The 15,066-nt window shown below is 38.2% G+C and overlaps 1 protein-coding gene across 11 annotated transcripts in view; it reads right to left on the bottom strand.

Moving 5' to 3' along the window:
• The window catches only part of STAU2 (staufen double-stranded RNA binding protein 2), a 305,943-nt gene that overhangs the window by 88,405 nt on the left and 202,472 nt on the right, over nucleotides 1-15,066 (bottom strand). For 10 of the 11 annotated variants that reach the window (XM_032421648.1, XM_032421649.1, XM_032421652.1 and 7 more), the window contains one exon: nucleotides 9,603-9,716. The exons of the other annotated variant lie outside the window; for it this stretch is intronic. In XM_032421648.1, coding sequence (XP_032277539.1) covers nucleotides 9,603-9,716 — 114 coding nt within the window. The remainder of the gene's footprint in view (nucleotides 1-9,602; nucleotides 9,717-15,066) is intronic. 11 annotated transcript variants of the gene reach the window in all.

The following is a 15,066-nucleotide window of genomic DNA, read 5'->3' on the forward strand; positions in this document are numbered from 1 at the left end:
TCTAGAAACTGCTTATACATCTGAAATGAAAGAAGTGAAAGATCACTACGGAAACAAGAGAATATTCCCTACTACTTAAAAAAAAGTCCAGCTATGAAGTGTTTCTAAATGGGATTTCAAAAGGAGACAAAAGTAACCTTTGCTACAAACTTTCTTCCAATGCCCTGATGAATGCTGATGTAGAAAGACTTATTATTCCCTTAGGGAATAAAATTGATTTCCACTGTAGAGTAAATAAGTCCAAAATTCACAATCAAGTTTAACTGTGCTATAATATGGGAAGTATTTCCAGAAAACTGGCTCTTTCTAAAAGAGAATGAACTCTGAATGACCATGTTTAAAATAACCATTTGATACAAATTCAAAAGGTGAATGCCTAATGTTTCTTCCTTCTATTCCAGGAATTAGACCAACAAATTTTTTCTGTAAAGGGGCAGATGGTAAGGATTTCAGGCTTTGCAGGCAATGAGGTCTCTTTCATAACCACCTGTCTCTGATGCTGTGGAGTGAAAGTGGCCATAGATAATACCTGAATGAATGGATATGACTATGTTCCAATCAAACTTTATTTAGAGGCACTAAAATTTGAATTCCATATAATTCTCACATGTCATGAAATATTACTCTTCTTTTGATCTTTTTTCCATCATTTCAAAATCTGGGGGCGCCTGGGTGGCTCAGTCGTTAAGCGTCTGCCTTCGGCTCAGGTCATGATCCCAGGGTCCTGGGATCGAGCCCCGCATCGGGCTCCCTGCTCAGTGGGAAGCCTGCTTCTCCCTCTCCCACTCCCCCTGCTTGTGTTCCTGCTCTGGTTATCTCTCTCTGTCCACTAAATAAAAAAAATTCATAAAACAAAATCTGAAAACCATTCTTAATTCAGGTGGTAGGCTGGATTTGGCCTGCAGGTCACAGTTTGCTGACTCCTATTCTAGTCCATCAACGAGTAATTAACTATTGTGAGAAGTTGTTCCTAGTGACTTCCTACTGAAATGTTTTCTTTGAAGACATGACTGAATTTGTAACTATGTGTGGTGATAGATATTAACTAAACTTACTGTGGTAATCATTTCACATAAAATGTACACTTAAGTTTTTTTAAAAGATTTTATTTATTTATTAGAGAAAGAATGAGAGAACGAGAGCATGAGAGGGGGGAGGGTCAGAGGGAGAAGCAGACTCCCCGCTGAGCAAGGAGCCCGATGTGGGACTCGATCCCAGGACTCCAGGATCATGACCTGAGCCAAAGGCAGTCGCTCAATCAACTGAGCCACCCAGGCGCCCAATGTTGTACACTTAAAACTAATGCAATGTTATATGTCAATTATATCTCAATTAAAGAAAAACTAAAAACAAAAAACAAAACACTGTGAACTATTGGGCTAATTACTGAACTATAAAATGTAAAGAAAAAAGATATGATTAAATTTCTTAACTATAATATATATTTGTATAAAATGAGAATTTCATGTAATAAAGTTAAAAGTCAGAAGAAGAAATTTTAGACCTATAATCATGGGACATGTTTCAAGTAGAGGAGATATTTTGAAACATTTCAATATGAAAAAACATCAGTAAATATGAAAGCAATTTCTCAAAGCAAACATTAAAGTTGATGTGCCTTTCTAGTACCTCTCTTAGCACCCTATTTCATAAAAAGTAAATGAAAATCAAGTTATGTTTTGAATTCTGGCAGCTGCAGGACCTTGCAGAAGCTTCCAATGGCAGTTATCATACCCTTTCTGTTGACCCCCCATGGCACTCAGCTAGCTCTGTGGCTTGCTATGTGGAGCAAGTATAACAGCTGAAGTTCAAAACCCATACTGGATCTATGAAAAACAAAGAATGCCAGAACCCTATCACAGATACCCTAGGATGATGACGACATGGGGTCTGTTATTAGCCAATGCCACTTAAGTGTGCCCTTATTATATTAATACAAAACTTTATTTGTCTCAGGTAATCGTTGCTCAAACCTATGAATTTCATGCATCTTTAGATTCTGAGGCCTGCAGTCCCTAAGGACAGTATTCAGTGGATACTGACTTGTGTACTACACTATGGGATGCTAGAATCAGGAGGCAGGCCCTGGAACTTTAAGAAAGCAATTCAGGATCCTGAGAAGGTTGTAGGTGTATGCATGATAGGTTAGACAAATTAAAGGTTACAAAAAGATCAGTGAGAGAGTTAATGGAAATATATGATGGATTCCTAATGATAGTTATATACTACAATTAAAGTTCCTCTTTTGAGCAAGGAGAGAGTGGCCCACGCAGAGGGAAGAAGTACAAACAGAGATACAGACGCGAGAGAGCATGAGACATGGAAACTCAAAACTGTCAGAACACGAAGTGTGGGTATAAGTTAGGTACAGGGCGAATGGTGAAGGATGAGATTGGAGACAAAGGCAGGGACAAAATCATCATGCCCACAGACCTGCACTGTGCAAGCCACACATGTGGCTACGGAGCACCTCCAGTGTGGCTAGTCCAAAATGAGATCTGTGAAGAAATACTAAACACCTCAATAATTTTAAAAGTCGATTATATGTTGAAGTGATACTTTAGATACAGTGGGTTAAATAAAATATATTAAGATCAAGTTTGCCTTTTTTTTTAAACTTTTTTAATGGGTTTACTAGAAAACTTAAAATTATATATATGGCATTTAATTCCATATGTAGTAGTCCCTGTAGTTGACTCCTCAACAACCATTTTACCCCAAGCATTTAAACTCATGGTGATCTTGGGGCGTCTGGGTGGCTCAGCTGGTTAGGCAGCAGACTCTTGATTTCGGCTTAGGTCATGATCTTGATTCAGGTCATGATCTCAAGGTCCTAGGATCAAGCCCCATGTCATCAGGCTCCGCGCTCAGCGGGGAGTCTGCTTCAGGATTCTCTCTCTCCCTCTGCCCCTCCTCCTGCTCGCTCGCTCTCTCTCTCAAATAAACACATTTAAACAAAACAAAACTAAACAAAAAAAACCTCATGGTAATCTTGGGGCACCTGGCCGGCTCAGTCAGTAGAGCATGTGACTCGAGCTTGGGGTCATGAGTTCAAGCCCCACGTTGGGTGATTACTTAAAAAATAAAATCTTTAAAAAATAAACTCATAGTGATCTCATTTCCCTTGCCAGTGACTAGTTTAGAGATGGGCTTGTGAATGACCCAATCTAAGCCTGCTCCATGAAGGAAAGATGGCTGAAGGAGTTCCTGATATAGATCTCTTTGCCCCTAAAAGGAGACCAGTAAGATCAGATCTCTCATTTTCTTTTAAATCTGGCTACACTCCCAGTGACACAGAGAACGACTGTGACCATCTTTCCACGAGCCAGAGGATGAAGCAGAGCTAAGAAATGGAATAACCTGAGTTCTTGTTGACATCACTGAGCTACTTTATCAACCAACCCTGGAGTTCACTCTTCCTCTGAACTTCCTGTTATGGGAGATAACAAGGTTCCTTATTGTTTAAGCCAGTATGAGTCAGGTTTTCTGTTACTTGTAGCCAAAAGCATCCTAGCTGATACACTCCATTAGGCTACAATTACCTCAAAGGAAAGGGACTATATGCACTATCATTTAAGACCATTTAGTACTACAAAAGTTCTGTATATAGTCTATAATCAAGCCATGTATTATTGTTGTGATAGTATATATTTAATATGTGTGAAGACCTTTTCTTTCTTAGTTTTTAATTATTATATGACTGTAAGACATTATGGAATAATTACTAAGGGAAAGAGATTTTTAATTAATCAGAAAAAAAACTATGAGCAGTATTTAACTAATCAAAAGTAGAACAGAATACCCATTAGATTTGTAACTTGTTACACTTCATGGTTGTCCTTTCACTGAGAGGTCTGCCTTGAATTCTAGTCAAAGCACACACATGGGGAACAACTCTGCTTGATTTGCTAATCTGGACATAAACCCTTACAGGTAATGTAGCAAATGAAGCAAATATACACACACTATAGTTTATACCTCATAGAATTATTATGAGAATTAAGCAAAATAATGGATGTAGAGCCTAGCACAAAATCTGGTACACAGTAAACACATTTAATATAAATTTGGTTCCTGTTTCTTTTCTGTTGAAGAATTGTTCATTTCATAAATTCTAAGTACTGTGCGAAGTATGCATCGTCCTTTATATCATAATTTCATTTTGTGTTGAGAAGTCAGATTAGAGCAAATAGCAATTTACATATGTTACACTTCATTGGCGAGTTAGTGCTTGGTTAGGTGGTTGATTTATTCATTTTTTTATATGACGCAAGTGAATTCCAAAGCTAACCTGAACAGAATGAGGTAGGCAGTGGTAAAACTATTAACTGGAAATTAAGCTACTAATCTATGTCTGCCTACCCAGTATTGTTGAGACTGTTAAGATTAATAATGGAGTCTAAATAAAGGTGAATGAAAAAATAAAAAGACAGGGAAGGAAGTTTATGATTTTGAGGCTACCTAGAAGGTGACTGATATAAGTGACAGAGACAGAGAGTAAGCAGTACTGAGTAACATCCGAGTGGTGAAGGAAGATGTAGAAAGTGTCAGGTCAGACGGACAGAGGAAAGAATATTTGGTGAATTATACCAAGCTAGAAAATTCCAAAAACCCTTCTGCACTATTACAAAGGATTTTGCTTTCAAGAATACCCTCTAACCAATACAAATTTAATTTCCAAATAGGACCTATTTAGAGCAAAACCCTCACTAGCTCCACCTTACCAAATAAATGCGCTCTTTACTCCACTAATGAATAAGGAAGATTGATCTTCACTGAAGCCACCATATGATGTGCTGATTTTAAATGTCACAGGATAATTAGCTCACCAAAGACTACATTTAAGTTAGTTATCTAGCTTATTACGAGGACTAGAAGCAGTTATTTTTGTATGCTCTAGTATCTAGTGCAATATTCCCAGAGAGTTATTCAGTTAACAAATGTTTGCTAAAAAATATCTGAAAAGAAAATCAGTATCTGGAAATTTAAACTGTTTTTATTCTAGACAGTTAAACATTCTAAACTAATGTAAATTGATAGTATCACATTTGCTGTGATGAATAAAGCAAACATACCTAGAACATTTTCACCCAAGACACCACAGGGACTCCCAGGCAGCGACCAGCCTGAATGACTGTCCACTGCCTGGATGAGAATTCAGAGTTCCCAAATGGAAAACACTACAGATCCTTTCCCTGAAGTCAAGCAGACTTAGACCGCTTTCTGGAGATTAATAATTATCCTGGAAGCCTGAAGCAGGCTTTAACTAAGCACTGGCATTTGGAGAAGCTCTAAATCGGGCTCTAAGTTTAATTTAGTGCATTCTAAGGCGGATCCAACATTTTCAGAGAATGCAGGAAAGGAAAAGGGATGTCATGTTTCCACATTTCCCTGGGGTCAATTCCATTTATGGGTCACTGATAAAGGAATGAATCTGGCTTTTTTTTAAAGTTAGGTTTATTGAAGTATAATCTAAATACAATAAAATTTACCCTTTTTAGCATACCATTCTGTAAGTTTTAATAAATGCATACAGTCATGTTCTACCACCACAACCAAGCTATAGCACATTTCCATCACCCCCAGAAACTATTGTGACAATTTATGGTCAATCCTTCCTCAGCCCCTGGCAACCAATGATCTGTTTTCCGTCTCTCTAGTTCTGCCTTCTCCAGAATGCCCTACACATTGCATCTACAGTACGTAGCCTTTGAGTCTGGTTTCTTTCATCTGTCATGATATAGCTGGCGACAAGGCCAACGAGCCCGGGATACTGAGTGGGAAGGAGAGTGGTAGGAACTGCAACTGGAGAGATGGAGAGAGCCGAATCACATAGGGACTTACATGCCATAACAAAAATTTTGGATTTATAGTAGGTGTGATGGGAAGCCACTGGAAGGTTCTGAACAGCTGAATAACGTGATCTGATTAACTTAAAATAATTTTGGCTACTGTGTGAAAGATATACCACAATGGAACAGAAGCAGAAAAAAGGAAGCTAGTGTAAAGACTCCTGCAATTGTCTGGGTTAAACATGGTAGGGGGGTGCCTGGCTGGCTCAGTCAGTAGAGCATGCGACTCCTAATCTAGGGGTTGTTAAGTTCGAGCTCCATGTTGGGTGTAGAGATTACTTAAAAATAAAGCCTTAAAACACAACAACAACAACAAAAACCCATGATAGTGACTACAATGGCAACATTGGAGGTGGTGAAAAGTGGTCTGGTGACAGGTGTAATTCAGAGGAAGGGATACCGGAACTGGAAGTAGCATCTGAGGAAAAGAGGAGGCAAAGATGATCCAAGGAGCGTGACTTGAGCAACAAGGTAGATGGTGGTGTCATTTACCAGGATGGATAAAGGGAAAAGACAGGGGAAGAGGGAGGGGCAGGTGGGGGGGGGGGGGGGGAGGCGGGAGAATCGGAAGTTCCATACATTTGGACATCATCAGCATACAGATGATACTGCATCTCTCTCCTCCATTCTGTTGATCTGTATGGACCTTCGGTAGAGATATTTAACAGTCCTTGTCCTCTTACTCCTTAATACATGAGTGAATACAGTGGATAATACATTTACTCTTTACTTCACTGAGTTCCTAGAGCTAAATCTAAAAATATATGGTAAGCTGTAAATGTTCAAGGCTAGAGAGCTCTTCCATTTCTCACCTTTATTTTCTACATAAATAAGAACTTCGTGAGTTTCATAGGAAGGATTGCCTCTAAATTTTACATATACTTTTTTTCTCAGAATACTTATTGGTTGTTCAATTGCATTGGCTCAAATGAAATAAGAACAGAAAACATTTTGTAAATGACTGTAATTTTTCTTGCTTTAAAATGTTTTCCAGTATTTACTGATTAATAGGTGAAAAAGCATTTAGTGGTCCATCCTTTCCAACTTATGAGATCAAGTTTATGCTTTCAGTATGGTGAAGAAGTACTTTTTGCTTACCCAGATCCTCACTATGAGGAAAGGGTAATGGCAACATAATGCAGAGAAACGAGAGGATGTGGAGTAGAGGTTCACTGTGTCTCCTTTCCTCAGGGAGCCCAACAGTCCAAGTACAAGGGAGGAGCACTGATCACGCCCTTACTTCCATTTGTATCTGAGGCCACCAAAGCAGAGTATTTGGTATACAGGATGAGCACTCCAGTCACAGCTCCCTTCATTTATTCATCTATCCATCTATCTTCCACTCATCCATCTGACCATTAGCAATGCATTTCCTGAAAGTCTTTTTTTACCTTAAAATCTCATGCAAGTTCATCATCTCTAATGCAACTGCATTTGCTTTAATGTAAAAATGTCTTTATTTACTTACCATTGAGTAAAACTGACATTCCAGATAGATCTAGTGTAAGACCTCTATGTACAGCTGTGCAGGTTATGTACTGAACACCTCATGGGTGGGGGAGTGGGGGCGGGGAGCCTCCATTCATGCTGTAAGTCTTGTGGATTTGGATTGCAGTAAAATGCTTTGAGGAAGAAGCACCTTTTTTTTCTAATTTGTAAAGGTGCCATATGGACTAATACTAGCCCAGAACTTTGTATACCTTGCCACATGGACTGGGCATAAGCCTGAACCACCCTCATTATTTTACTCATGAAGAAGCCAAGTTCCAAGTGGTATAGGGACAAGTGCCCATGGCTACTTCATGGCGAATCTAGGTTTGATCTGTCTCTATTCCCATTCTAGTGCTCTTTTATAGCAACATGCTACCTCTGCTAACAGTGGGTTGCTCCTCAGGTGTGTGGGTTTCTGAAGCACTCTTTCATTTCTTTGCTCAGCCTAAGGAGGAGAGGCCTTTGTAGGATGGTTATCTCAAGCTGCTCTTGCATTTGTTTCTGCCATGAATGGATATAGAGAGATAGAGCAGTAGCTAGACTTTTTGGGAAATATTCAAAGCAGTGAAGTTGCTAGGTTGCAAGCTCCAACAGCAGGAACCATGTCTAACATTCTCGTCATTTCTCCTGAACCTAGCATACAGCTCAGTTATAGTTGTATAGAGGGAAATGTATTCTGTAAGTTTGTTTAGGTCCCATCCCTCTACTCCCGCTGCACACTTTCCTGCAGCTAGAGCATATGTCGGTGCCAAACTCTGGGAAGCACTGGAGCCATCTCAAAACTGCTTTCAAGGTTAATATGCTGTCAACTGTTTATCATTGGTTGGTCTCATTTAACCAGGAGCAGGAAGATCAGTCACAGAATCATAAAATGGTAGCACTGGAATGGATCTTGTAAGTCTAACCAACTCCTTTATTTAACATTCCAGAAAACAGGGGTGCCTGGGTGGCTCAGTCGTTAAGCGTCTGCCTTCGGCTCAGGTCATGATCCCAGGGTCCTGGGATCAAGCCCCGCATCAGGCTCCCTGCTCCGCGGGGAGCCTGCTTCTCCCTCTCCCACTCCCCCTGCTTGTGTTCCTGCTCCCGCTGTGTCTCTGTCAAATAAATAAAATCTTAAAAAAAAAAAAATCCAGAAAATAGGGTCCCAAAGAGAGGTGCAGAATCCACTCCAGTAGCTGCAGCTAACTTATGCTATGGCTAGTTCCTAAGACTCAGATTTTCTGCCTAATTAGTTGCTTTTTCCTAAGCCCCACAATACCTTGCCACCAATCAACAAAAGATGATTGGAAACCGCACAATGTCAGAGACATTATGAACTAGAGAGGTGTGCCCTTAAGGGTGTCTTTTTTGAGTTGGACAATAAATCATGTGTTTGAGAAGATACACTATTACGTTCTTTTATTCTTTTCATGCAAGGGCACTCCTCAGAGAGAAGGAAAAAAAGATTAGTCAGGCAAGACTATGAGAAACCCTCAAATTTCCTGAGAAATGGGTATGAAAGTGGGTGACCATTTTTCTGCAAGTGAATAGTTAATTTAGAAAGCACAGCTGGTTAGTCAAACTGTAAACTGTGTACATGTGTATTTATTTTGACTCCAAATTAGAAACTCTATGACCCAGATCATTAGTTTAGTCTAATCTGATGATTATTTTAATTGAAAATATGTATTATCTTATAAACAGGATGCATTTTCAAGCTACTATCTAAACAAAGGAATTTGTTATTAAGAAACAATATACTTTTCAGATTTTTAGCTTTATTTCAGAAATAAAGCTTTAAAAGTAGAAACAACACTGGAGCATCATTTTAATAATATCCCAAATTATGGGAGTAAGTTGGTTCTGCAAGTTCAGTTATTTTAAACACATTCTATAATACTAAACCCTCTTCAACAGAACTAAATGAGTGTATTACAGTGAGACTCCAGTGTTATCTACATTGTTTTGCTAATGCTGCTTCTTATATATAATTATTAAAAATAAAAATAACTTGTAGGGCAATTATTTCTTCCACATAAGAGAATTCTATATTTAAGTTAATAATGAACTACAAACTAGAAGTCTAAAATAATTTAAATCTCCTAAGATACCAGTTTCCCAACACAAAAATTTTGGATTTTTCAAAATTCTAGCACATGGTGCTAGTGGATAATGTATTAGGGAAAGCAAAGCTGTATGTGTGCACATAGCTTCCATTTTGATGGTCTCTGGTTTCTCAGCTGGGCCATAACGCAGCAAAATGGCAGTGGCATATTATACCTGGTCATGGCTGGCTTCAATGGAGCTTCCAATAGCATGGAAAGTCATCTGCACAGGGGCTAATGTCAGACAGGTCACACACTCTTTGCCACTTTGTCTATCACAGTAGTGAACCTATAACAGAACACATGCAATCTGCTGAACACCACTTGTAAGAGGGAGCCAGATGCAAGAGGTCCTTTCCAAAGGCTCTAGATTTCCAGAAGAATTCAATCAATTTATGCAGAACACATTTTAAATATTCAAAACCTTATCCGGACCTTCCAATATCTATGGAAAATCTATTAATTCCATTTTAAGTACTTTTGAAGTTTTAAAAAAGTTTAGGAAATACTTTATAAAATGTTTTACATTATTATAGCCAGTAGAAAAATTCACAATTATATGCTGTACCTGTCTTTGTAAGTCCAGCTTTTCATAATGCATAATGCTAAAGACTCAAGGGTAAGCATAAGTCAAAGTTCACTTGATTCCAATGGAATTTTGTCAACCTGAATTTTCACTCATCTTTGACTCTATGTGTGTGATTGCCACTTAATTGGTAGTGACATTCTTCTATTTCTACATTATAGTCCCTATAAAACCACTGTTAAATATATATAGCTATCACTACATCATGTTCTGCTTGACATTTTGACATTACAATCAAATTGAATTAAACTAAAATATTTTAGTAAAAATATTTTACTATATTATTTATTATTTTTTAGTTAAATACAACCAACCATTATTAAAACCACATGTAAGACATTCCATATCAGAGGTAGGGTAAATGTGGGTAGAGGGAAGTGTGAGTCCATCTTCCCAGTGGGAAAATTTCCATCCTCTCATTTATCTACTTTCACAGAAGTTCTTTCAAGCAGTGCTTATTTTATTTCTAAGCTAACAAAGCAAAAACAGCATTGCTTTTGTAATAAATTAATGAAACATGCCTATAGAATGGAATTCCTACTAATTTTAGAGAAAATTGGTTTTATTAGTTACAACTTGCTCAATTTGTTAAATGTATATAGGTCTAGGATAAAAGCTTAGGTGAAAATCTTGAATTTGTGAGGAAGAAAATTAAACACATATTAGTTCCCTGAGGTTTAATTCTGACTGCTGTCTAATACCCATAATATACTTTTATTATAGATTTTGGTCCATGTATATTTTGTCATGGATAATATACATCTGACTGAAAATGACAACAATATGGATCTTAGTCTAATATTTAATAATTTAACTTTTTTAAGCTGGTAAGGGCTAAGATTTGCCATCAGTTTCCCTGAAGGTAGGGAAACTTCCTGGCATCTATAAAAAGTAGTTTAAATTTAAATCAAGGCAACATACAAAGCTTATTTCCAAAGTACTTTAAAGATTTTATTATAAAAATATTTTTTCCAAGTTAACTTTGGGGGAAAAGACTTGACAACAGTTCTAAATCACCATTACTATACCTCCTAAGCAAACTGAAAGGTCACTCAGTATATATGAGTTCAAGAATGTGGAAGTGTTGTTTACTATGCATCAGCTAAATATGGGGGAAAATGAAACTTATCACATAACAGGTTTATGCAAAAGCCAATAAATGGTGACACTAAAATAGCTACAGTTCACAGCCATTTATGGTACTGTTAAAATATTACGTTGTATATAGTGCTATTATAAAACATGCTTTTTAAAATAAAATATAACTGCCCTTTGACATCAATTGAAAGTCTGTATGAAAGACATGACACTTCCCTAAATATCCAAATTGACAGTGAATATACTTCTTAGTTAGCCAATTTATTGCAGTTCTATTTTTTCTTCTAGAGATGAAAATCACAAAGGACAGAAATACGACAAGACAATCCCAGTAGAAAATATAAACTCCAAACTGCATTTGCATCCATGGCTTAGATACTATTACTGAAAGATTTAACTTTCTCCTAACTGCACACAATTCACTGGAAGCCTGCAATACACTATGAAACACTGTGCATCCTGCAGACATTCAACATTGGTGACCATATATAACTCATATAGAACAGATAAATGTAAAGGTGTAACTTTGCACATAGCCACAAATAAAATGTCAGAGCATCCAGTGAATGTGACAGGGATTGCCAACTGTCCTCCAATATTCTTCCACAGTAATTCCTAGCTGGCTACTTGAATGCTCAGAATAAAGTTCATATTTCCTAGGCTCCCTTATAGCTATGACACCATGTGGCTGAGTAGAATGTAAACAAAAGACTTCTATAACAGCTTCCTGGAAACTTTAAAAAGAGATTTCAAGTGTCTGCCTTTTCCTTCCTCTTGACTCATTTTGTCAGCCTGTTGCTTAGAATATGGGCGGACATTACCATCTTTGGCCAAAGGACAAGGGCTGAAACCTACAGATGGCAGGGTGGTGAGTAGGCAGGAACCTGGGTCCCTGAAGACTCCATGGAACAGACCCATCACACTAGCTCTGGACTGCAAGCTTACAGACCTTTCCATGAGAAAAGAATAAACACCTATTTTATTTAATTCACTGGGCTTTTTATCACTTACAAAGAATCTATCCCCATAGGACTTTTTCTGCTGCCCCAGAATCAACACCAGGCAAACAACCAACAACAAAAGGAGCTCTAAAGAGCTGCCAACATTTAGGCTAGGCCTTACTCCCAACCCCTTAGTAAGAGTCAGCAGAACTGGTCCAACCATAAATAATACACAGAGGAACTAGGAAGGGGGAGGTGAAGGGGAAGGAATCATCTTGATTGTCACCCTTATGAGGAATATAGCATTTTCAATGAGTGGGGTAGCTCTAAGAAAACAGCTGATACAGAGTGGGAGTACTTATATTCTGTCCCCTAGCAGAATCTATAGGCTTCCTCTGAAAAGAAATCTTGACTGAAATCAATGTGTGCCCCTAGCAGTTTGGAAACATAGGAAAATAAGAGATTGAGTTTGGAGATATCTGAGAGCTTGCTGAAGGAGTCTAGGCACACAGTGTGCCTGAAATCAAAAAAAGGACAAAGGGAGATATGCTCACCCTACATATTCATGGCCCTTGGAGGGAATGAAAGAGAATCTCAGCAGAAGCCAAAGGGATACTCAGGCCAAACAAAGAGACACCTACCAACAGAGGGGGTCAGGGGCAAGGACCACTGGTAAAGTCCAAAGGAAATATGGCTATCCCTCAGGGACAGAGGGAACTGGAAGAAATTAAACGCTGCCTCAAGAAAATCATGAATATCATCTACATGGAAACCAGCAGTGGATGAAACCAGGTTAGGGTGGCATCTTCCCCTACCCTGGTCCCCCTCCAAACCTCCCAACACTAGCGCAGTAAGGCCATGAAATGAAACAGATGGAGTATGAAGGAAGAGATCTCAAAAGCCCCCACCCCACCACCTACAAATATTCAAAGGCACTGGAGTGAGAGGAAGGGAACAAGAAATCAATGTACTCCCTCCCTCCTCCAAGTGTCTTGAGCCAAACTGACTGGCTTGCCAGGGTGGGGATCAGAGTTTGGCATTTTACCATGAACTAGATTCAATTTTTAAAAATTAAAGGTAACTAGACATCATAAGTGGGAGATCTGACAGAGTATGGAGGAAAGTGGTGACTGGAGAAATATAAAATCATCCCATGTTATACCCCCACCGCACTGAGACTGCCTAATAGGCCATATAAAAGTATGTGAAAAATACAGGAAACTATTGAGGACACAATTCCACATTAAACAAAAAGTAATAATCTACAGATAAGAGCCCTTAAGAATCACACTTTACATACCACTCCATCAGCCACTTGTAAAAACAAGTTTGATATGGCTCTGTTCAGTTTTACATTTTCTTCTTGGACATAACAACATTAGAGTTCATAAAATTGTGAATGTCAAAAAAAAAAGATAATGTGTGACATTTTGAAATTCATCCTTCTACACAGAAAATTGCTTCCTATGATTCAAAGCATCAGCAGAAGCCAGAATTCTTAGGACCACTAGCCTGAAATAATTAGGGTAATAAAATCCCACTACCTCTTGTAATGCACAAATCTTCAGAACTGACAGAGCAACATCTTTCTAACACAGCAGTGTGTTTTTACAAATGTGGTCCTAAAAATTTCACTATGCGATGTCACAGGACCTTGATTTTGATTAAAGAAAAGTGAATAAAGATAATTTTAGGAGATTACAAAAGTCATCTTCTATGTGTACTTTAAGATTTATTGTTTATAAATCGTATCATTTTGCTATCTTTGGTACTCTAAAATGTTAGCAGTTGATCTTGATTTTTATAATGTTATAGCACTTGTTTTGGATTTATAACACTATCAACTACTGTAAATTGACATTTTGTTTCTTTCTTGTGGATTTACAAAAATTATTCCATTAGAAGATGGGCCAAAAATTTCAATATATATAAATTAAACAATGTGGCTGTCTTTGAAATTTACAAATCTATAATAATCTTTGTTTTAAAATAAGTTTCCTAGTTTTAACTTGTAATCACATAAACCCAGATGAGATGCTATAATTGTCCATTCTAATACTGATTTTGCCAGTCCAGAGATTTCTTTTTCCTGAGGGGAAGACACACATCACTTCAACTATTCATATAACTTGAGAAATAAAGAAAAATGGTATAAGCCTTAGAATAATTTACATTAAAAGCTAGGTATGTAAATTTTTTCATGCCCATTTGAAAATATGAGGGGGCATCCAAATGAAAATGTAAATTCCCTACCTCCTATCTCCAAAAAACGTTGAATAAAACCATTTCCTGCAGGGCTGAACTTCCTTCATGTTGCAGGACTACTACATATTTTACTAATCTCAGCAGGAAACTGGTTAACTGCTTGTCTGTCAGATGTTTTTAATGGTCACCCCCTTGGGACAAAAACGAGGAGGGTGTGAAAAAGACCCCCCCTTTTTTTTTAAGATTTTATTTATTTGTTAGAGAGAGAGAGAGAGCACAAGCAGGGGGAGCGGCAGGGGGAGGGAGAAGCAGGCTCCCCGCTGAGCAGAACCCAATACGGGGCTCCATCCCAGGACCCTGGGATCACGACCTGAGCCGAAGGCAGATGTTTAACTGACTGAGCCACCCAGGCGTCCCAAAAAAGACCTGTGTTTAAAGAAAGTTGCTCTTTAGATCACTAAGGAAAGATAAACACCTGTACATTCATATGTGATACCTAACGTAAGCACTGTAACAAGAAAACACGTTTGATTAGCGCATCTCAGGTTCATTAACCGTGGGGTCCACTGCACAGGAGTAGGTGGAGATCCCATTCTAGCTACTGCATGGAAGCTCTGCACAGAGAAGAAAAGGCAGCAAGGAGCTAAAGAGTGACAGGTCTAACACTGGCACTTAGGATAAGCATGTCAAAACATACTTGACTTTTGCAGAGTCTGCATACTAGCTGTACGGAAGACCTGTATCTTTATTAACACACAAAATAGCATTTTCTTGGCAAAACGTGAAACAGTATACTATTTGATAAATAT

The sequence above is a fragment of the Phoca vitulina genome, unplaced genomic scaffold (assembly GCF_004348235.1).
Source record: "Phoca vitulina isolate PV1807 unplaced genomic scaffold, GSC_HSeal_1.0 scaffold25, whole genome shotgun sequence".
NCBI lineage: Eukaryota > Metazoa > Chordata > Mammalia > Carnivora > Phocidae > Phoca > Phoca vitulina.